Source organism: Pseudonaja textilis, chromosome 1, assembly GCF_049901715.1.
Source record: "Pseudonaja textilis isolate UNSWEBS1 chromosome 1, rPseTex1.2, whole genome shotgun sequence".
NCBI lineage: Eukaryota > Metazoa > Chordata > Lepidosauria > Squamata > Elapidae > Pseudonaja > Pseudonaja textilis.
This window is the reverse complement of record NC_141990.1, coordinates 228,384,789-228,408,755: the sequence shown is the minus strand read 5'-3', so window position 1 is coordinate 228,408,755 and position 23,967 is coordinate 228,384,789. Positions and strand designations below refer to the sequence as shown.

At 39.7% G+C, this 23,967-nt stretch overlaps 1 protein-coding gene across 19 annotated transcripts in view; it reads left to right on the top strand.

Moving 5' to 3' along the window:
- RAB3IL1 (RAB3A interacting protein like 1) overlaps nt 1–18,742 on the top strand; it is a 33,198-nt gene extending 14,456 nt beyond the window's left edge. For 3 of the 19 annotated variants that reach the window (XM_087920867.1, XM_087920860.1, XM_087920865.1), the window contains exons 2-12: nt 1,111–1,360; nt 2,619–2,714; nt 5,589–5,666; nt 8,379–8,597; nt 9,233–9,361; nt 12,026–12,154; nt 12,249–12,361; nt 13,416–13,439; nt 14,623–14,722; nt 14,998–15,064; nt 16,085–18,742. In XM_087920867.1, the coding sequence (XP_087776993.1) occupies nt 1,111–1,360; nt 2,619–2,714; nt 5,589–5,666; nt 8,379–8,597; nt 9,233–9,361; nt 12,026–12,154; nt 12,249–12,361; nt 13,416–13,439; nt 14,623–14,722; nt 14,998–15,064; nt 16,085–16,167 (1,288 nt within the window). In that variant the 3' untranslated portion in view covers nt 16,168–18,742. Of the gene's footprint in view, nt 1–1,110; nt 1,361–2,618; nt 2,715–5,309; nt 5,383–5,588; nt 5,667–8,378; nt 8,598–9,232; nt 9,362–12,025; nt 12,155–12,248; nt 12,362–13,415; nt 13,440–14,622; nt 14,723–14,997; nt 15,065–16,084 lie in introns of all 19 variants that reach the window. The other 16 variants (XM_026706733.2, XM_087920873.1, XM_087920876.1 and 13 more) reach the window with 9 other exon arrangements.
- Nucleotides 18,743–23,967: the final 5,225 nt, after the last annotated feature.

Sequence of the window (23,967 nt, the reverse complement as noted above, 5' to 3'; positions counted from 1 at the left end):
CTAGAAAGCAGGAAATCATTGGATTTCCTGCTTTCTATCTAATCTAAAAGCAGAGCTGAACCTTCCTTAGGACAGAAGCTTCTATTTTTCTGTGCAGACTCAGGTAGCAGATTGCAGAATGAGTGAATCTCTGTTTCTGGGAGCAACTCAATCTGCCTGCCTGCTTTGCCTGATTTTGAGTAAAAGTTGCTCTTTTGTTATAAAAAATTCAATATTTACATACATATTTACAATATTTACATACAAGCCATGCCCACCCAGTCACATGACCACCAAGCCACACCCACAAATTAGGCCATGTCCACAGAACCAGTTGTTAAGAAATTTGAATCCCACCCCTGGTGGGGAATATGGTGTTGCCCTCGTTCTTCCCCAAATGCTGTCAGAATACTGTCTGAGTGTCTGGAAGCTGCTTGGATCTGGAAGGGGAGGAACAGGGAGAAATTCACCAAGGCAGAATAGCGTTGGGCTTGAAGGTCTGTTGATTCCAAAGAGATGCCATCTTTACTTCTAAATATGATTTCATTTCCCATAATCAAACTGATTTGTAATTTGGAGGTATCAGGTCCTGCTTGAAAGGCATCTTGTATATGGAGATAAGTGGTTTATAGCTCTTCTTCTACACTGGGTGATGCCAAAATAACAATACATGCCTAGTGGTGATATCACATAAATGCTGCCTTCTTTTGTGTTCTGACAAAATATTTACTGTGTGCTGCTATACCAAGTTTATATTCTTTTGATGAGCATGAGTGCACCAAAGCTAATTGTCAATAGCCTCATTTATGTTCTCAGCCAAGGAAAAACATTGAAGAAATTGTTTCCTGGAGAAATATTTCTAACTTGGCCTTCTTATCATGTGATAGCTAATTCCATTTGTAGAACTCACTGGCAGAAAACAAGCATTATTTTAAAAGAGGAAACAGCCTGCTTGATTTGCTGTGTCTGTCTCTCCATCTTCGCCCCCCACCCCCACCCTGTGTGTGTAACTACGTAATGAAAACCATGTGGTAGATTCTTGAGAGGAATATACACGAGGGGAAATAAAGGACATATTGACCCAGGGTGTCCCTCTTTGTAATCCTGAACATACTGATTTCTTTCTTCCAGTCAGACCCATATCGAGGAGGCAAGACCGCAGCTCCAAAAGCAGCTAGTGGTGGGTCAGTGGAAGCCTCTTTCAGCAACTAACAGAGGGCAAGAGTTGCAGCTCCCAGAGCCTTCTGTCAAGAGCTTCCCTGGTGGGGATGACACCCAGTCGGTGGCACAGTTGAACGTCTCCCGCTTGCGCAGCTCCTCGGTAGAAATCCGTGAGAAGGGCTCTGAGTTCCTGAAGGAGGAGCTCCGTAGAGCTCAGAAGGTAAGCATGAGGTTAAGAAGGGATGGAGAATTTGGCCCCTAGTCCTAATCCCACCTGTCGGCAAGCATAATGCATAGGCTCCGAGGTTGCCTCTTCGTAAGTCCGAAAGCTTCATCTGAATTGCTCACCAAGAAATATTGAGTTTTTGTCCATCTGCATTAGGAAATTGACATTTTGTACTGCCGCTCTGCTTGTCTTTAGGTGTTTGTGAGCTACATTGATTCCATTCTATCCAAAGCTATTTCATATCAATTCATGGAGTAGGCAGTTGCTGAGCAGGTAAAACTCTAGAATACTAGTAGGAAATTAAACCAGAAAACCGGGTGATTTATGCTATTCCATTTTTTTCTGCTAGGTTTTTACTATTTAACATATGATTCCCCTCATACCCTGTAAGTTCATACATATATTATTTAAGCTCATTTCATATTACTGATTTTGGTGATTTTCTAAACTTGGATCAAATGTCTATTCCTTAACTTGGTTTCATGAATCTTATGCTTTACAGACTCCTTAATGCTTCCTATTCATAAATGATGATATATGTTCCTTCTGAAGCAGGGATCCTTACGTTGTAGTGCTTCTATGTAGTTTGGACTGCAGAACAGACTGGCTACAAGACCAGGGTTTTCCATAACAAACTGGATCAGAACTGGAATTTGGGATGACACACTTCCCACATTACGCTGTCTTGGCAAACAAGAATTCCGGTCTGTTGCTTCTCTAGATTCCAGACACTGCTTGGCAGCTGGTTTTCTTTCCCTTCTTTCCTGCTCATATGATCTGGCTCTAGATCACAGCTGAGGACTTTGTATAGTCAGCTGAGAGTCTCATGTTGCCTTTGGTTGCCTGTTGGGAAGCCCAAATTAGGGCATACTGTTTAGTGGGTTTATTTTCTTTATGCTTTTCTTTATATTTGACAACCTAAAGTTGAACTGGTAGGAAAGTGAATATGGAGTTCCCTATTTTCTAAGCTACGTGACCAAGTCCAGCTTTTGCCGTTGCCTTCTTCAGTTAATATGATTTTAGGCAAAGACGGCCCACTAAAAGTTGTGGTTGAGGTTTGTAAAACTACTTTCAGTTTTATAGGGGTAGACAATTGTCAAAAGGCTTCAGTGTATGGTAGATCCGTGTGTGTATAAGTGTGCATTTGTGTCTGTCTGTCTCTCTCTCCTTCCCTGCCTCCCTCCCCACCATCTCTGTGTGTAAAGTAGAATGATTATAGAGAATCGTTATATCTTGTGTTTTATCTCTGCAGGAATTAAAGTTGAAAGATGAAGAATGTGAGAGACTTTCCAAAGTCAGGGAGCAGCTGGAGCAGGAACTGGAAGAGCTGACAGCAAGCTTATTTGAGGTACTGCACTTTCTTAACTTGAACTTGGCATCCAAATCCTAAAGGTAATGGTGTGAATCCTTTAAGAAACCAAGTCCAAAGTTGAGCTTAAGAAATCGGTGTACATCTTTGAAGACATCTCTTTCGATATTAGAATCCACGCATCTCTTCTCACCCACAAAGTATGCTCTGATATACTTTGCAAGCTGTTCTTGTTGAAAGAACAGAATTCTATGTTGAGGTTTTTTTGGACTGTATTCTTTCAGATTATGCATGTTTTAAGAATTGACCATTAACATTTTGATCCAGGTGATTTCCTAGAGCTGTACTTCATATTTTCAGGAAAGCTTTACTGTGTAGGGACCAGTAAAGCTCATATTCCACTGGAAGAAATTAGATCTAACAAAAGCCACACCGTGTTGTTTCTTTGATTATGTAGGCCAGCACCAACAGGAACTGGGTGTTTGCATAAGAGCACTCTCTCCTCAGTTAGCAGAGCAACCATTTCTCTTTTCCTAAAGTCAGCAGAATCTGAGCTGGTGCATTTTCTGTCTCATTACCCTGATGTGTTGTAGTCCTCACAGGAATGGAAATTTCTCATTTTGTATGGATGCATAGCCTTTCTCTGGGGGATGAGGCTATTCATCCATGGCCTTGGGTCAGAGAAGTGCGCAATCATTCTCTTGCCATTGAACATTAGCTAGAGATGAGTGAGGAATTTACTCATGTCCAATATTTCAGGGAATTTATCCAATTTTATCTTTCTGAATTTTTATGTAAGCTGAAATGCTGAAATCCGAATTTTATGAGCCACTTGGAACTAAAACAAAAGGTGTAGATGTACACAAAAATTTGTGTGTGTGGTTTTTTTTAAACCAAAAATGCAAACTGGTACATAACTAGGCCTAATTCACTCAGGCTGGAAAAATGAGAAATGAAATATAATCTAAGTGGATTTGCCCTAATTTTGAGCAAACCTGAGAGTGGTTGGGTTCTGCATTCCACATCTAATTCAGATAGTCTTCCTTAACAACCACATTTGGGATAAGTAATTCCGTAGCAAGGGGACACAATCTTTAAGTGAAATATCATCTGTCTTACATCAGCGCCACTGTGGACATCAAGTGAATGGCCTATGATTGTTAAGTACAGTGTCATGTGACTGCATCTTGCAACTTACTGCTGGCTTCCCCATTGCTTTTGCTCGTCAGAAACTGACTATGAAGGTTATAAATGGGAATTACATAACCATAGCAAGTTGTGACCGTTGTAAGTTTAAGGACCAGTCATAAACCTATTTTTCAGTACTGTCATAAGTTTGAACAAATGCTAAGTAGGGCAGTCAATATTTGGCCACTGCTTGTATGTAAGTGTGGGGTGGAGGGGAGCTTGTTCTCTCTTGTTTGCAAGATCACATTGACTGAAGATACTCCAGGATAAGACAAGTGAATAATATTCACCTGTATGGCTCCAGGTGAATACTAAATGTAAATTGAATACCGAATGCTTTGTTTACTTTTAGTTTGCTTTTAAGAATATTAAGTTGTGCTCTTTCAAACACATTCTCAAGGAAAATTCCGAAAATAAAAATAAAACAAGCAGGAGGAACTCCACATATTATAAAAGTAGTTTAAAATTAAAGTCAAACATGAAGCTCTTTGTGGCCTTGCACACTCAAAATCATGTGAGGACCTTTTTCTTTTTTTTTGTATTGGTGAATTAGGATTGGCAGTGACCTTTCAGCTAAGAGGATTTATATCAGCCCTATCCTCTCAAAATTCCAAAGTATTCTATGGCAGCCCCATTTCGAGCTGATAAATAAAAGATGTGTCTCAGTCCAGTATTTTTTTAAATATAAATCTCATATTTAAAATACAGATAGCCCTCAACTTACAACCACAACTGAGCCCAAAATTTATGTTGTTAAGTGAGAAATTTGTTAAGTGACTTTTGCCCCATTTTACAATTTTTTCTTGCCACATTTGTTAAGCGAATCACTGAAGTTGTTAAATTAGCTATATGGTTGTTAAGTGAATCTGGCTTCCCCATTGACTTTGCTAATTGGAAGGCTGCAAAAGGTGATCACATGACCCTGCAACTGTCATAAATATGAACCAGTTGTCAAGCATGTCAAATGTAAATCACATGACCATTGGGATGCTGCCATGGTCATACGTGTGAATAATAGTGATAAGTCACTTTTTTTCAGTAGCCGTTGTAAATTTGAAGGGTCACTAAATGAACTCTTGTAAGTCGAGGACTACCTGTATTGGTGGCATTTTGATTGCCAGGAAGAAAAAGATCCTGAGAAGAAGAAATGTCACCTTAGAACATACAGTACATGTTTCTAGCTGGAGAGGGGAAAATGCTTTTTTGTATGGTTATCATACCTGGTCTTTCCACTGCTTTTTATTGCAAACCACCTATATAGCTGTCACCAATTTGTAGTACATAAAAGTGACAGATATGCAGATGGAAGAGAAACTGAAAATAGGCTTGTAGAGAAGAAATTGGATGGAATTTCCCCCCCCCCTCCCCAAATCACGATTTAATCTCAATATTCCAACTTTCTATGTTGGCTGCACTCATTTTCCCCATTACCCTTTCCTCATGAAGTCTGCAAGAGTTCTGCATTCGGCAAGATTCACCTGTCAACATTGATCCCAAGAAAAGACTGTGCGCTTCTGCTGTGAGTGATTAAACATTCCTTATTTTAATGTGCCCTATGCACCATGTGTCTGTGTTGGTTCTTATGGGTGGCAGTTTGGGAAAAGAAGACTCTCTTCCCAAGTTGGGCCTCTCTTCCATTTTCTTTAAAAATTGTTCTTGTCATTTTTGAGATTGCCTGATTGCCTTGGACAAAAGTATCCTTTTGCTTTCTTCTATCTGTTGTAGGAAGCCCACAAAATGGTCCGGGAGGCAAACACCAAGCAAGCGGCCTCAGAGAAGCAGCTGAGGGAGGCGCAAGGGAAGGTGAAGAAATCCATTTCATACGTTGCCTCTATCTGTACAACCATGGTGACCTCAAGACTATATCTACTAAGCATATCTCAAAGTCCATGAGCCTGATGCTGAAAGGGAATCTTTTAGATATGGGCTCCCCTCATGATCTGGGTAGCAAACCTGCTTGTACTAGTTCTCAACTGTGTGGGGAGTGTGTGTATGCATACTGAAGTTCTGGAGCAGGTTTTTCTTTCAGATGTAAAGGTAGTGGGAGCCACTTAGGTGTAGAATATCTATTGCGGCTCCTTTCTCCTTCCTGGTTGGAGGCAACAGGTTAAAAAAAAGAGGCCTTTTTATGTGGCAGAGTAGTCCAAATCAAACTGTTGCACAGGAGCAGGAATCGAACAATACAAAAATGCTTCTGAGGTGTATTTTTCAAATGTGTTGTCAACCTGTGGGCTCCACGCTGATAACTGTAACAAAGCCCAAGCCGATGGGACACGGTTCCTCTCAGTGAAGGCTCATGGGAATTGATGATAAAGCAATAAAAAAGAATGCAGGAGGGTTGTAATAACTTCAGAAAACTGAAAACCAAACCGCTAAACATAAATGCACTGCAATCAAAAAGAGAAATCCTCTGTAAAGTCAGAGACCTGAATTTTGCTGAAGCAGGAGACTTGGCTCTAGGTGTCTGAAAACCCATGTCATTTCACATGTTTTAGAAAAGGTTTTCCATGCAATTCTGGCAGTTCCAGTTCAGAAACAAATCCTGAAGAGTTTGCTGGGGTTTGTTTCCAAGGAAGGGAGCGGAGCGTTGTAGCCTTAGTAGATATCAGCAAGACCATAAATAGGTGTACCCCTATGGCTTGATACCAGAAAGAGTTCAGAGAGTATTCAGAAGGCAAAGAAGATACAAGACAAACATGTTCTGCCTGCTGAAATGGAGACCTATTTAGCAGCTACAGGAAGTCCTCGACTTACAACAGGTTGCTTAGTGACCGTTCAGTTACAACAGACCCTCGAAAAAGCTATTTGTGACCTAGATTTGAAGTTAAAATGTCCGCCCCCACATGATTGCATTTTGGGTGCTCAGCAACTGGCCTGCATTTACAGTCATATGCAGCATTCCGTGGTCACCTGACCATGATTTATGACATTTTTGCCAGAAACTGGTGTTTATTTCCTGTTTGAGGTAAAAAAAACAACACACTCCATAACGAACAATGGGTTTGCTTAACTATGCTTAACAGCATTCACTTAATGACCACTACAAAAAGTCTTCAAATTGGACACAGCCACCTGATGACTTGCTTAACAACCATCACAACTTGGTTAACAACAACTTGTGACTGAAATTGCGCACCAAATTATAGTCATAAATCATGGACTACCAATATACATTCAGAAACAATCCCTGCAAAAACAACAATAACAAACAAAGAAGGACCAAGTAGCATAATGTAGTAAATACATTGCCTCAAGGAACTGGATAAAGCCGAGCTGTTAGATCCATTGTGGGATTTCTGTTAATGTCAACACTTAATCCTAATCTTCATCCCCAAACTATCCACGGTAACTGAAGCCAATTAGATTTCATCCCATTCTCTGGGAGGAGCAGAAAATGTCTTTGCTCCCAGCATGAGAAACCTTCAGGTATTTGAAGAGTCTTGTTCAACCAGTTTGTGCAGGAGAGGGGGCACCAGAGATCAGTGATACATCACTAATACTTCAGCTTCCACAATCCCTTTTTGGATGACTTTAGAAGAACTTGCTGAACTCGAACTTCTTGTTATATTCAAGAATTCAAGAGAGGCACAGCAAAGGATTTTTGAAAAGAGATTTGTAGCTGTGAACTACAGAAAAAAGCCACCATTTTGATGTGATTATAGCGCCATCTGTTGGCAGAGCTGAAGCAAATCACCTGAAAGATTTTGTGTTAGATGCTTTACCCAACCATCGTGTGAGAAATATAGGTAGTCCTTGACTCACAACCACAATTTTTGTTGCTAAGCGAGACAGTTGTGAGTTTGCACCATTTTACAACCTTTCTTGCCACAGTTGTTAAGTGAACCACTACAGTTAGTAACCCGGTTGTTAAGTGAATCTGTCTTCCCCATTGACTTTCCTTGTTGAAAGGTCGCAAAAAGGTGATCACAAAATCACAGGATACTGCAACCAGCACAAATACATGCCAGTTACAAGCATCTGAATTTTGATCCCATGACCCATGGGGATTCTGCAACAGTTGTGAATGTGAAAAATGGCCATAAGTCACTTTTTTCAACGTTGTTATAACTTAGAACAGTCACTAAGCAAACAGCTATAAGTTGAGGACTACCTGTGGCCTTTTTTACATGAACCAGTATTTGTATAAATATTTTTTTATTTGCCAGTATTTGTATCAATAAAAATTACGCACCAAAAAAACCCAGGTATGTAGGTAACTAATATATGCAAATATGTATGCGTTCTTTCCTATTTAATACTTTTGGTAGTTATGATGTATAGGAAAAAATCTTTGTAAAGCTTATATACTTAACATTTGGGGATTGTACAGGGAAATAAGAATAAAAACATGTAATTGAAAGCTAGGTAGCTTCTGAACTGAACTTCTTCGTTTGCTTCAAAGAAGAGCCACGACTGATTGGCTTCATGACCCATTAAATGTTCTCCTGGACATGGCATAATCCTAGGACCAAGTTCTTTGCTGTTCATTGCTGATGGCTCTTGGTCTCTCATCAGATTGACATGCTGCAAGCAGAGGTGACAGCCTTGAAGACGCTAGTCATAACGTCAACTCCTTCCTCGCCAAATCGGGAGTTGCACCCACAACTTCAGAGCCCCACCAAAACAGCCTTCAGAAAGGGACATGGACGCAACAAGAGCACCAGTAGCACCGGTGCAATGACAGTTGCTGGCCAGAGTGCACCCCAGGAATCAGTCAACAGCGAATTCAAAGAGGTGGGTAAATGTGATCGATCAGCCTCTAGCTTGAAGCTCTGGGAGGAAGCACAATATTATCAGCCATGCTGTGTTGTGTGTGTGAAAAGGGGAAACGCAGCAAGGGCAGGGATCTAGTGGAAAAGTGTTTTATCTAGTGGAAAAGTCTTGTTTTACACAACCTGCTTCGTTGCAGAAAGTGTTGAGGAACCTTTCATTTGACCTCTTTTGATTAATTCCTTGATTCTGGTTGGGTTCTTTTGATATACTAAATCAGAGTCAAAGAAATAAGCAGTAATGATCATGTATGTACGCATGAATGAGCTTAAATATAACGAATCAAACACGAGAAGCCTCTTGTAGGTTTTAGCCATGTTGGACCAGAGTTCCCAATATTGCTGGGGACAGATAATTTGGGAATTCTGGGAGTTGCAGTCCCAGTACATGTGGATTAGACCAGAATTAGATAGGGCGGCCATCTTTATGTACCTTCTGGGGTGGGATATTTGTGCCCAAGTTCTTTTGTGACTGAGGTCGTATTCTTTCTAATCTTCTGTCCCTCACACACCATTTTCCTTTCTCTCCTTGTCTTTCTCCTCTTTCCCCCTTCTCTCTGCCCTTATCACCTATCTGTCTTGCTCTCCCATTCCTTAAAGTCTGGGGTACCCACTCTCCTCTCCCTGCTCCTCTGTATCGTCCCTGCGAAGGCGATCCACATCACCTATGAGCCAGGCTGGCGGTTCCTGGCAGCAGACTCTCCTTTCTCCTCTTCTCTCTCGCGGCAGGTAATTTCTCTTAGAGTGGGGTGAAATAGAATAGCTCTGCCAACAAAATTGCTTTGCTGGTGAAGGTGGTCATCAAATCTGAGGGAAGCGGTTCTATCTTCTGTACAGATAGTAAAGAGACATGTCCTCCTTTTCATGTTGGCTAGATTCATTATCCATAGCTGTTGTTGCCAGAAAGGGAGGGACTGCAACATCAAGACTGGTTAAAAAAAATCGTGATAGTTGCAATCCCAATCAGTCTAGCTGTGGAAACTGGTTTCACTTATCTTGAGGAAGGATCAGTTCTGTCAACAAGAAATACTTTTTGGATGTACTTTTAACACTTCCCCCTGTTCAGTTTTTTATTTAATACTAACAGTCCTTTATGTGCGTGTTTTCCCCCTCTAAATGTCTACCCCCTTCTCCCATATGGGTGCTCTGAAGTGGTTTCCTGGTCTTAGGTGAGCAGTCCCTGTAGCTTAGTGCTTCTACATTGTCAGTAGAGACTTTTCCTTCAGGCTGGAGAGCTGCATTCACTGCTACATTCTTTTCACAGTCTTTGGCATGTTTGTGTGCTGCTTTTTAAAAATACGTATGGACAGGAGAGTAAGAAAAAAATCTTCCTCAAAATATTCCAATATTGGAATCTTTTATAAGCTTTTTTTTTTAATGCAACTAGGGATGTCAGAAGTCAGTTATTTTTTATAATCATGGTTATCCTGTTGTAGAACTTTCTAACCCTCCAACATTTGGAAGAGAACATACTGGGAAAGTTTGGCGGCTTTCTGAAAACCTGGAGGTACTCACGGGTTTTGAGGATTGCCTTTATTTAAAGAAGAAACCTAAAGGCACCAAAGTTTGAAGATTTTGAGAATTGCCTTATTTAAAACAGAAGTGTGGAACTATGGGCCCTTTATGACTTGTGGACTTTAACTCCCAGAATTCCTGAACCAGCCTGGCTCAGAAATCCCAATTGTTTAGCAATTGCTAAAAGCAAAATTAGGAGGGGGTTCTGCAATTCTGACCTTATTTGCCTTGGGTTTCCCAAAGGCACCAGTACACCTTTCTGGGAGTAATCCACATTCAAGACTTGATTCATTACAGAATGTTTTAAATATTTTTTATTCTTAAGGGGTGGTTACAAAAACCAAGCAGTTATGTTTTCTCTGTTGGCCTGGCCTGCCTGCTAATGCAAAACCATGGGTGCCTGATCTTCTTTACTCGCTTGGTTAAATATTTATTTATTTACATCTTGGCTTACTTCTTTGACAGATAAATTTAGTGCCACCCCAATTGAAAAGACTCTCTGATCTTGTGAGTTTTCTCCCTGCCATGTGGATACATGGCTAGAAGAAAAGACTCATTGCATCCTGCCTTTCCTACCTAGCATGTCCTATTTTGTAACAGCCAAAGTCTTCAGGACATAGAATGCTTCAACTATGAGTTGTTTTTGTAATTGGGCCTTTATTCAACCCAACCAAGTAGCCATGCAGTCTTTTTTTTTTTTTTTTTGTTGGGGGGGGGAACCACATTTTTTTTTCAACTTTGATGAAGGGATGCTTGCTTGCTGGGATCAGAAATGAATTATTTTTTGGTGAAGGGGGGGGGCAATTAAGCTGCTTCTTTTCATGGGAAAATCACGTGCACAGTTATCTCCCTATTCAGTGGTACAAAGATGTGTGATTTAAAATACAAATCACTTGTTTGGAAGAGCTTAATATTCATACTGTCGATAGTAATAAAGTTATAGGAGAATTTACAGTCGAGCTATCTTAAGGTTTTTCTGCCCTTCTTCTGGACCTGTTGGAAGCAACTGGTTTGTCATAAAGAGAAGCAGGAGTTTTTGCTGAGGCCCCACCCTCTCTGTCCTTGACATACTGCTTGAGTATGAATGCAGATCACAGTCCATGCGAGGCTGCTTCCCCATGGAGAAGACGGAACTGATCTTCACCTCTGATAGGGCATGTAAGCCTCTGTATGTTCAAAAATGTACAGACTAATAACTGATGCTCCCTTTGGTTCCCTTATTGGGGTACTACTACTGATGGAGGATACATTGTCTCCTGAGCAGTGGTGGAATTCAAACAGTTTTACTACTGGTTCTGTGGATGTGGCTTGTGGGCATAGTGTGGCTTGGTGGGCATGGCTTGATGGGTGTGGCAGGGGAAGGGTACTGTAAAATCCCCATTCCCACCCCACTCCAGGGGATGGATACTGCAAAATCCCATCCCACTAACCTGCTTTTCAGCTCTGTTCTCCTGTGCAGGGCAACAAAAGAAGACCCAGCTGATCAGCTGGGACTCGGGAGGCAGAAAATAGATGGTGGTGAGGCCAGTTAGAGGTGGTATTTGCTGGTTCTCCAAACTACTCAAAATTTACGCTACCGGTTCTCCAGAACTGGTCAGACCTGCTGAATACCACCTCTGCTCTTGAGGATGCTTTCTTTGTTATGCCCTTTCTGCAGTAACCACAGCAGGAGGCAGAACCACCTATTGCTGGCACATAAGTCACATTTTACTTCCTTGCCTCATCATCTGCCTAATAGGAAATACACTGGAAAAATGTTCTGGTTTTTGTAAGGGAATATCTACTTCCTTCTTCGTGTCTGTGTATCTCTGTGTGTATGTTTTTCTCTCCCTAGTTTTCTTCAATAGACTTCTGTTTCGTGGTTTTCTGTCGCTGCAGGTGGATTCCATCTTGTTTGCAGAATTTCAGGCTTGGAAGGAGTCTCCAACATTGGATAAATTGTGTCCTTTTCTCAAGAGGATTTACCATGAAGATGTAGGCCCTTGCCTGGACTTCACCAAGCATGAAGTCAGTTTAAGATGAGTTGTTCAGAGATTTCTGAGAGAAGGAGGTCCTCCTTCCTTGTTGATGTAATTCCTTGTATTTGTTTTCTTTGTTGTAGCTTTCAGAGCTGGTTCAGGCAGCTGTGGAGCAGAACACCCTTACCATTGAACCAGTGGCTACCCAGGCATTGCCTGTAGTGAAGGTGGCAGCAATTGAATGCGGTGGACCAAAGTAAGATCATAACAGCTGTCCAGCTGCTTGTTTTTTAAACTCCTGCTCTTCTTCCACAGATGCACCATTAGCTTCTAACATGCTACATTACCAATTGCCTTTCTGAAACAAGGTCTTCTATTTAGTTGTTTACGGAATTTGTTTTATTGCACCATTGTGTATCCTTCCTTTCAGTTTGTACTGCTTGGCCCACAAAATCCAGAAGAGAAAGCAAAGGAGAGAAGGGATCAGTAATAGGAGAATCGGATTACATGAATGTACAAAAGTATAAATATTATTAGCAACAATCAGCAGTTCTAATGGATCTAAATTTAGCTAGAAAGGTACTACAAACTTGAAAATTGTTTTATGCTGGTGCAGAATAAGAACTTGACTGAAGGGATGCTTGTCTTCCAGGTATGGAAATTGGACATTAAGGGAGCCTGAGAGATATGACTAAATATTGTTGATGGTTATGCTCAACCACCACTTTGTGAGAGAATATGATTTGATCTCTATGTCTACTATTTGTACAGAACTCTGGGCAAAGAGTTTAAACTGCCTGGAGTTGTCAAGTTGCTTTCTCCCATTAGACTGCATGGCTGATAAGGTGGTTCATCTGCTGTGCAATCCCCCCTCTCTCATTGGCATCAGTGCAAGGTGGCCCACAAGAAAGGGCTCTTGGTTATTTTAGACCCAAGTGGTATGGTCAGTCTGCAGGGCTGGAAATAGCTTATCCTTGAGACAGATATTCTCTGTGCCCCATTTAAACTTTAGGAATAGTGTAGTCCAGAATTCTGCTACTCCGAGTTTGTTCTTGTCGGTTTCTTGGTAGGTATAGGATGTGCATTGATGATGTTACCTAGTTGGGGTAATGAAACGTCTGCAAGAAAACAAGCAAGCTCAGAGAGCACCAAAGCCCCCTCATATAGGATTATAGCATAAATAATTTAGATGTTAATCTTCCCTCAGTTTGAGCTGTGCTTTCTACACGCACACTACCATTAGTCCAAGAAGAATGAATGTTGCCATTTCTAGCCTAATCCTAGTTTCAACTTCTTATTTCTTCTCACAGTGGGTTCCGGTCCCAAATTATAACGTAAGTTTTTTTTTAAGCCAGTGAAAAGGTATTTACTCCATTATTAATAATCTACTAACTCAAGTTGTTACTAACAGCTCTGTAATTAGTGTTGTCAAAATAATAAGCATTCGGGATGCTGACAGGGTACCATATAATCTTCAATTACAACCGTCTTTGAAATAGTTCTTTATTCTTGCACTTTTGGGTATATAATCCCAGAGGGGTATTTTTGTCTACTAACTGTCAACTTTCTCCTGTAATATTAACTCTACTTGGTTTTCTGTGTTGCTGGTTACCTCCCAAATCTTGCAGCTAGACTTTTTCAAAGGTCAAATTTACATGCAAGAAATTTTGAATTGCCTACAGGTGACTTAATAGTAATAGATTCTTTTCTTTTCTCTTTTTTTAAATTAAATTACTTAAAAATCTACAGAAGGAAGAAAAACAAGATTCAACAACTTCAAATATTCTACACTGCTGATCTTCATAATAATTTGAATTCATTTACTGTAAAATAGGAAGAGGTGATAGAATGGAGGCAGAATATTTGTAAATGCATCTTTATGATTTTTCCATTTCTTAATATTTTTATTTCTAGTAAGGCCAAATTCCAAAACTTTCTGCAACCTCTATAGGAGCAACATCTTTTGAGACTGAATGCCCCAAATGTACTTTTCAAACAAGCTGCAAATAGCAAGTTTTGAATCAACAAAGTTTGATTCAACAGAAGTACTCATTACCCTCCAAGATTAAAAACAAGAAGCAGGAGGGCTGTACAAAGACAATCATGCTGGAGAATTCTGGGAGTTAAAAAACACCGATTTAGATCGTTCAGTTTTAGCTGACAGAATAGGAAGATCTCCTCCCAGGATATAACAATCCCTAATACGCAGTTGACAAATTTACCCTCCACTTCTGAGAATTGTAAATTGAACTGAATTGAATTGAGTTGAGTTGAACTTCTTTGCTAATAAGTATGCTTAGCTTTATAGCCTTAATACCTTTTAGGATAAATTCATAGTATGGAGAATAACTAAAAAAAAATGACAACATACCGTGGAACCCTTTAATAGGATGCAAAAATGAAGGTCTTTTCTTGGGTTTGCATTCTGGTGACCAGCATCATGTTTTGTTCCCTTTAGTCAAGGCCTCTAGATGACACCCTGCTTAACTCTTTCCACTCCCACCTCCCTTTTTATAGGAAATGCGCTCTGAGCGGCCTGTCCCGAGCCTGTAAGCATCGTATCAAACTGGGGGATTCTGGGAATTATTACTATATTTCCCCTTCCTGCAGGGCCAGGGTAAGTTCTTATTAGTAAAGCGCCTAGCAGAAAATAATCTAATCTTTATCTGGGCACTATAAATGTGAATACATGCAGAACAATTGGGTTCAGCTTGCTTGGGTTTGTTTTGCCTTGATCTATGCCTTTTTAGGTATCTTGCATCTGATGCCATCAGAGTAATTTATCATCTTAAAGACAGAAGAGTTTACTATTGTCTGTGCTATTCAGTATGTTTTCTGTAAACATTTCTAAATGTGCTTATAAACAGGTGTAATGTTTGTTCTCTCTTTCAGATTACAGCCGTATGCAACTTCTTCACTTACATTCGGTACATTCAGCAGGGACTGGTGAGACAAGATGGTAAGAATTCCCTTCTTTTTCTCTCTTTTGAGATGTGCAAGTTGGGCTCTTCCCTTTGTAGCTAATTCACAAGGTGCACAGCAAACATACGAGATTACAAATGGCACCACCAAATCATTCCAAGCATTTTGGACATTTCATAAGGGAACATTCAAGAGATAATTCCCCCCCCCCACCCTGTTGTAAATGTTACCCAAAGCAGGTAGAAAATAAAGGTAATTTAGATGAACTAATGTGTTCAGCTATATTACCTGAACTAATTTAGATAATCTAGTGTATAATGGATTTAAAAGTCCATGTGCATACAATCAAACCCCAAACTCCAGAAATAAGTTCAAGAAGGTATATGTGCTGTTAAGATCCAAATTGGGATTTGAACTTTGCATAAGTTAGACTATTTTTAAGATAGCATTTTAATTAAAAATCGGAAGGGTTTCAACATGCAGATGCCTTCCATTCAGTGAGAAGATAAATATGTGGTTATCTTGGGCAGAAGGAATAACCTTGTGAACAGGAAGAAGAGCCACAACTAAGTTGCTTGGATAAAAGAAATCTGAATCCAGAGCAGAAATGTAATTTGAGAAAGTGAAGGGCTGATGGTGGTGGAAAAAGAAGACATCATACTGTTAAGCAAAGGACAATGGTAACACAACACACACACACCGTCTATCCCCCTGGCTGCCTTTTGGTCCATAGAGAAATAGCCATTATTGTAGGTCAAGGATCTTGCTTTTGTGTTAGTGGAAAGAGATGCTACACATCAATTCCTCTACCTTCATATTTTAGCAAATATTGCCAAAATATGAAGTGGCTCTTCCAAATGGAAAGGATAGATTCCTCAAATGATTCTCATGACTCCTGATCATTTGGCCGTGCTGGCTGAGCTGATGAACATTGAGCTCAGGAGAGCACTACTCAGGAGTTGGGGAAGTTAGCATAGAGCAAACAGGTTTGCCTTCTGCTACAACGATTTCTCATTTGCTTCTCTGTTTAATCTTTTTCTTTTCCTTTAACCCACAGTGGAATTGATGTATTGGGAAGTTATGAGGCTTCGGAAGGAAATGTCCATTGCTAAACTGGGCTTCTATCCCAGCGAGATGTAAATGGAAGATGATGATCAGGAAGGATTTTGCCTTCAGTTATTCTGTGGACATCCAGAAAATCGAGGACAGAATGCCTGCTCATTCAAGATGGCACAATATTAATGGAAAATGTAAGAAGCACAGGCTTTTCCTGTTGAGTGACAGCCTGTTTCCTGAGAGCACCTACCCCAGGCATTTTTACCGAGTGAATATGAGCTCTCTGGCATTATGGAACGAGGCCATGTTGGAACTCCTTCCTTTTTTCTATGCATTCCTCCTCAGCTGGTATATAATACTCTACTTAAAAGCCACTCTATATACATACATGTATAAATATATTAAAAATATTCCTGAGGCCTCGGCTGGACCTTGGGCTCATTATCTGCTTGCCACTCTGAAATCTAAATGCTGTTGGTCACTGCTGCATTGTGGATAGATAAGCGACTACTCTAGCTTTCCAAAGGCATGCACCCTCTGAAAACAGCCTTCCTTGAGAGCTGCAAGGTGCAGATTCCTCCAGTATTTCTTAGGAGCTTGAAAGGGGTAGCTGGGAGAGGTTTTGCTTTTGTTTCCAATTGTAGCTCAGGGTTTTCTTTTGAGGGATCCATGGACCCTTTTTGCCACACTCTGCACACTGGTATTAAAGGCACTCCTTATCAAAAACCCCACTCATGATGGAAGGTTGGGGAAATGATCTAATGGATCGCCACTCATGACCAATGGACTTATTTTTTATGCCACAGACATTCTAGAACAGGCTTTTCCCACCTGAAATCATTTCTTCCAAGGCTTCTTCAACTGTGCTTGGTTGCATTCAACATACTAGTCATCAGTCCGTTGCCATGATCTTCCTTAGTCCACCCACATTTCTGCTGTATTCCTGGTTTCTCGTTTAGAGGCTTGCCTCTGGTTAAGTATTTTCTAAACTTAAACTCCCCCTGGTTTTATTCACATCCAAAGATTGACCTCAGAGACTGAATTTTCTAGCAAGTCATTAGAAGTTACACACATTCTGCAGTTTTTAAAAAGTGGGGGCTATTTGGGTTTAATTAGTGAAACTTCAGTTTTGATGCTACAAGTATTGAGGAGGATCTCTTTTGTTTGTATTTTAGGGTATACTTAAAAGTAGATATTTAATTTTTAATTCAACTATCTAGATGACCTGTTGGGTGTTAATAAAATGAAAATGCCTCTCATTTTATCTGGTTAAAGAAGGAAACAGCTTTTCCTTTTGGATAATATTTTGAAACTTCTGAGAACAACTGATACAGGCTTCCTAGAAGACATAATTTCCCTTGGTATTCATTCTCTCCTACTTTCAGACCGAGTGGTTTAGTTGGTGGTCACTCATTGTGGAAGGCACTTGCTTTTAGCTTCCATCATGAATAACAACAATGAGAATCAGGTTTGGTTGGTAATCCATGAATTCACAAAGCCTCTACAACCAGAGCCTGCTGCATGGATGAATTTAACTGATCAATTCAGTTGGTGTTACTGAGAGATTGTTCCATTGGTTCCATTGGGCATGTATACCTGGTTGGCAGCAGAATTTTGCATACATTGTGGCTTCCTTTTGTCTCCTTATGATTGTACCCTTGTCCTGGATCTGTGTGGACTTTACCAGATTTTCAACTCTATCATCAAAAGAGGAGGAAGCCAGAACATGACACAATGGCTAGAGGTTATCAACTGATCATTGACGGGGTTGTTGGGATTATGTTCTGAATGTGATGTGAAGCCACATCTGACAGTTGCCTGTAATCACTGAATTGGACACTACCGTTTCTATTCTTGGGGAAGTAATGTTTTCTTCAGTTTGCCTTGAAATTAATTGGTTGACTTTACTAATATGTTGTTTATGAGCAATAGAGCAAGCACTCTTTGGGGTGTTACTGGAAGTTATTGACTTGGGAGTGTTGGATAGTGTTGCATATCAAACAGTATTTTCTTGACCTAGTTGTTGGAGTGGAACTGAAGATGCCCCACTGCTTTGTTGTTCACTATCCCCTGGCTACTATCCTAATCATTTATAGTTCCACTTGAGGGCTAAAGATTGTATACATTTATACAGCAGTCAGAAACTTGTAGAAATTGTGACTGCCTTACGAGAAAATCCAGTTTGTTCATTGAAAGGAGATTTAGCATTGTTTTAAGTACAAAATGAACTGTTGTGAAGAAGTTGAAATTTCATCTGCAAAAAATATTTCTTACATCAAATTCACTTCAAAGACCTCCAGTTTATTTCACACTGGCTGGAAGTTTTGCACTGTCATTATTTACTTATCAATATCTGGTCCTATAAGAGATGAAGGAAATGATTAGATCAAGGTGGCTTTGCTAGCTGCCAGGTTTTCCCAAATTACAAGAATTGGTTGCCAGAAAAGAAAAGCATATTACAGCAGCTTTGAATATTTTCTCCTGGTTGCATTATTATCTCTTCCTTATTTCTATGTTCCTATTCTAATAACATATCCTGATTTCTATTTAATAAATAGACTCCAGTGTTGACATGAAGCTGGTTCTTATTGCCATTGGACTGATTTCTTTTGAAGTCTGCATGTATTCCAGTAATAAAATAAACAAGGCATTACAAGCAGTATTGACTGTGTATATATTAGTGTTGAAGCTTGAAGTACTATTAATTTTACTGCCTTACTAAAGAGATGTCATTTTGCCAAGCATTTTTCCATACAATTACCAGCACTAGAATCCAACTCAGATCACCTAAATAACAAACTCAAAATTGCATCCAAAATGAGCCTTGGTCTAAAAGGCAGCAGTGTCTCCATCGGGGTCAGAATGACCCTTCAGTTGAAGCATGACACATTAACCATGGAAAGGATGCATGTCCTGTTCAGATGGAGACATCAAAGACACCTAGCTCCAGAGCCCAAAACAATCCCTTTTGGCTTGCATAGTTAGTTTATTCACAGTAAGACAAACCACCAAGGAGTGAAGTAAAAACAGTACCCACATGGCAATACCTTGACCTTTATTTTATCTTTATTTTAGCATAAAATATGGCCTTGTTTTGGATCAGAGGAATGTCAGACTGTGCGTCTGTACAGATTGACTACTTTTTCTATTAACTGCCTGCCTGCTCAAAATACTTCTGCATCAAATACTCTGCTGTGGCATTACATAGGGGTCATCCTTTGTAAACATGTATTGGCCATCTGGATGAGCAAAACAAGAGCTCTTTGTGTGGTAGAAAATGACACTGTCATTTCAGAACACACCCCAAAATTCAGATAGGCATTTTCCTCTAGGATAGCCCCCCCCCAAACTTAGCAACTTTAAGACTTGTGGACTTAAACTCCCAGAATTTCTCAGCCAGGTTTTCAGTAAATGTTTAATAGCTGTTCTCTACTTCTTAGCTAATATGCTCTGCAAAGCACAGTTTGTCATCCTATTTTATGCTCCTTGGAATATTGCAAACTTTGAAGTAAAAATTAACTTATAAGTGCACACACTAATAAACAGTTGATTAGGGACATATGGGTCTCTTAGTGATGAGCAAATGTGATGAAATGAAATCGTTATTCATCTCTGATGCTTAGTTCAATACGTTGCCCTAGTGAAGATTTAGTTTTCCTAGTTTTCTTCAGTTATTCATGTGCTGTATATTTAAAACTGCAGATTAATGTAGACATAGGCTTTCACACAGCCTGATGAATTAACTCATTCATAACTCTATACATTAGAAAGAATCTGCCTCCCTGGCTTTAATTGGATTTTAGCTCCTGGTGTTTTTTTTAAAAAAATCTGTACATAATCTGTGGGCTCTAGGTAATTGTGGAAAAAAAGAACCGTGAGAGTAACTGGCATTTTTTTGTGTGTGGGGGGGGGAGCCCTGACATTGCTTTTTTCCCCTTACTATTAACAGCAGCCTTTCCCTTCCTGTTGTTCCTTAAGTGCATTGGGCTTCAACTCTAATTACCTAGTATTGAAACATCTATCTGCAAGAAAATAACCACGGTTGGAAAACACCAAGGAACCCACAATTCTAATAATCTCAAGCAGATGGGTTTTGTAGCAGCTGGTCTAATGTATCAAAAGGACAATTAAGGACAATTAAGTTCGTTCATTCATTCATCAAATTTCTATATTTGACCTAAATTGAGTTGAGAAGGCTGACTTCTTGGTTCTGGTATAATTTAGTTGGAGCATCTGCAACACCCTTAAAGGTAATTGCTAATTCTGGGAACTAAATCTTGATTTGTTAGCAATAGTGGTTAGCTTTTGAGAGATGGATATATGCCATATGAATATGACAAATAAATGAAATAAACTATAAAAAGGTTCATTCAGTGGTATTAAGGTGTTTTTTTTAACTTAAAAAGGATATTAAAACAATGTAACTGATTGGAAACTTGGAGTTGCAGAATCTGTAGCAAAATTTAAAATGAGCCAGTCCTTGTTATGTTGATTTCAAGAACAACAATTATCAACAGATTGTTTCATTTTCTTGCTCAGGAGCAGCTGGGAAATAACTTGATACAACAAGTGTTCATGTATGCTAGATGCTTGAATAAAATGGATGCAAAGTTCCAAGGCCAGGGGATATGAGAATCAAAGTCATGGCTCAACCACACTTTGGTAGCCTTGATCCCCGAGAAATCCCAAAGGAAGGGAAAGGAGAGTTTAACAAGTAGCAGAGTTCCATATCATACAGCTGCATTTTATTTCTTGATGAAAAATTAGTAAAAATGAAAAATAAGCTACCCAATAATTGAATTACAAAAGGAGCAAAACAAGTCTGAGTTCACGTTTGCACTGAGTTCATTGTTTGCTCTGGATCTAGTGGGATTTACTTCAAAAACTCATATACAGGATTATAGCATATATTTGCACTGTTAAAATTCTTTATCAATCATTAAAAAAAAATCACAACAGTAGAGACTACCTGAGTGTCATTGTACCCGTATCTTTGAAGGAAACTAAGTCTGATAAATGATCTTAAAATAAAAAGTATTGGAAACATCACAGAAAGAAAGCCCAAAGCCACAGTGAGAAATAACAATTTGAGCTGTCAGTAAACATTATCTACAGATGGAATCAACGATGCTCTGTCTTTTAAGATTGTGTTTAGAGAGTGTAGCTGCAGGACAGATGTTATAGCAATAACCCCCTCCTGGGAGTGAATTTCCTCACATAGAGAAGAGAGCTCTAGACGTTAATGGTCCCCAGACTCTGCTTTTGGGTCCCATTCCATGGCATTGCACAAATAAGGGCTTTTACCACAATATTTGCAATTGTTACCTTATGTTCTAAGACAATCCTCATCTGTTCATTCCTTAGTTGGCTTGTGGAAAGAGGATGATTTAATTTATAAACTCTGAAAAAGGGCTTAAATCCCAGTGCTATTTTTAACTCCTCCCCACTGCCACAGTGAGTTTTATTCCGTTTATTCCACTCCAATTATACCATCGCAAAAATAGTTCTGGCAGAAAAGATAGGAAGCAAGAACAAAAAGTATAGCAGAAGTAGACAAAGGAAGAAGGGTGGGGGAGGCAAAGTGAGAACAGAAGGCAACAAGGAATTTCAGTAGCTAAATTGAACTTAGAAAATACATACATAATACATAATCAGCTGAAAGCAAACCACAGATATGCACAGGAATGACTGCGTATAAGAATTCAAGATCAAGAATTTGGGATGAAGAATTCAAGATACAACCTCTGGATAAGGAGTTCAATACACCTTAAAAGATTTTTACTACTGGTTCTGTGGCGTGCCTTGGTGGGCGTGGCTTGGTGGATGTGGCAGGGGAAGGATACTGTAAAATCTCCACTCCCACCCCACTCCAGGGGAAGGATACTGTAAAATCCCCATTCCCTCCCCACCCCACTAACCTGCTTTCTAGCTCCGTTCTCCTGTGCAGGGCAACAAAAGAAGACCCAGCCAATCAGCTGGGACTTGGGAGGCAGAGAATAGATGGGGCCAGGGCCAGTCAGAGGTGGTATTTGCCGGTTCTCCGAACTACTCAAAATTTCTACTACCGGTTCTCCAGAACTGGTCAGAATCTGCTGAATACCACTTCTGAATCTGACCATCTTGCACATTGTTATTGTGCACTTCTTTCAAGGAACTCAAGGTGGTGTATGTTGTCCTTTCTATTCTTATTTTATCTTCACAATAATAGGAGTAGGTTAGATGTTTGATGCAAAAGCCATTATAGTAGTGGTCATCCCAGCCAAGCAAAGAGTTCAGTCAGATTTCTTTTATTGGAATTCAGGCCTTAGTCCTTTAAATTACTGTCTCTTCTATCTCTAGGCATCAAAAGAGTCCAATTATGGGGGAAAATGAGTTTAGGATGATGATAAGAGAGGAAGGAAAATCAAGGACTACAGGCTCAGCAACCTTGCATTTGGCATCTTTTTAGAGCAGTCTCTTTAGGAATCAATTTATTTCTGTTCCCACATGTACCATAGTGTTAAAGGACAATGAACACTTCTATTAGAGTTCACCATTTCATTTTTAAAAGGTTTCTAAAGTAACAAAAGGACGCTTCTGCAATGGAAACAAGTTGCAAGGTTACATTAATTATGATTTCCATCTTTTAGATTCTACACAGCCTAGGTGCTTTGCTTGGAATTGTGCCCACCTGCCAAAGGGAAAAAACCCAGTCTAAATTTGACCGATATAAAGCATTCTGGAAGGTTAAGAGTGGGTAGGTAACTGTCTCGATGATTTCCTTTCAGGTATATGAGTACTTTGAGATTGACCATACCTACCATAGCAACTGTTTCATAGCAGGAGTCGTAATATGCTCTCAAACCCAAAAGGCATTCAATAGTATAAAGAAAGGTTGTGAGCCTTGCAAAAACCTGATCGTAATTCTTTTTTTACTTTGTAGGCAAGCCTGGGAGATTTGCTCATTTGGGTTCCCCCCACCTCTGAAGCATGTTTCTAATTTTTCTGGACTTGAAAGAAAACTTCCTGCAGAATCATTGTGACTTGGTTGTAGCATTTCCTTCTGGTCTATTACAGATTCTCCACAGTTTTGCATTTAGAATGTTTTCTAAGTCAGAAGAAACTTCCCTGGGAAAAGGGAAGCTCTGGAAATCAACCTTCTTGCTCCCTCAGGGAGCTGGGTACCCTCAGAGTGCTTTCTGAAGAACTAATCAGTTGAGTCTCCAGGGGTGGGGCAGCCAAGAAGCAAGTTGACTGTGGAAGAACCAGCCATTCTTCTAAATATTCTCCATGGATGCCCCTGATGACAGTCTTTTTAAAATTGGTGTCTTTTTTTTAAAATTGGTGGGCTACAACTTTAACAATTCTCAGCAATGATTACCATTAGCTAGGTACAGTAGGAAATGCTATCGCAAGGTAAATGACAAGAAAGATGATAGCCATGAACACATCACTGAAAGTCCATCCATTTCTTATCTGCATTTTCTGAGCTCCAGGGTAGTATCTGATTCAGGTGCTGAAATTTAGCAACATTATTCATGATTCTCTTATTTCATCCTCCTTTTGATCCAGCCCACTTTTACCATATATTAAAGTTCATCCTAGCTTCCCCTGTTGTAGAGTTGTAATTGCAGGAATGTTCCAATCTCGGATGGCAAACCTCAGATAAAGAATGTTTCCAAGCAAATACAACTCAGGCAAACAAAGTCACTAATCTATGGATAAAGGTGGATTAGAGAGGGAAAGTAGACATATGTTAGACTTTAACTAGAGATAATTAATTGTATGGATTACTGTACTAAACAGTAACGAAACTTAAGCAGTAACCAAAGTTAACCAATGATGGTGGATAGCTAAAAATGTATATAAATGCAAGACTATACTCCAATAAAGATCATCATCATA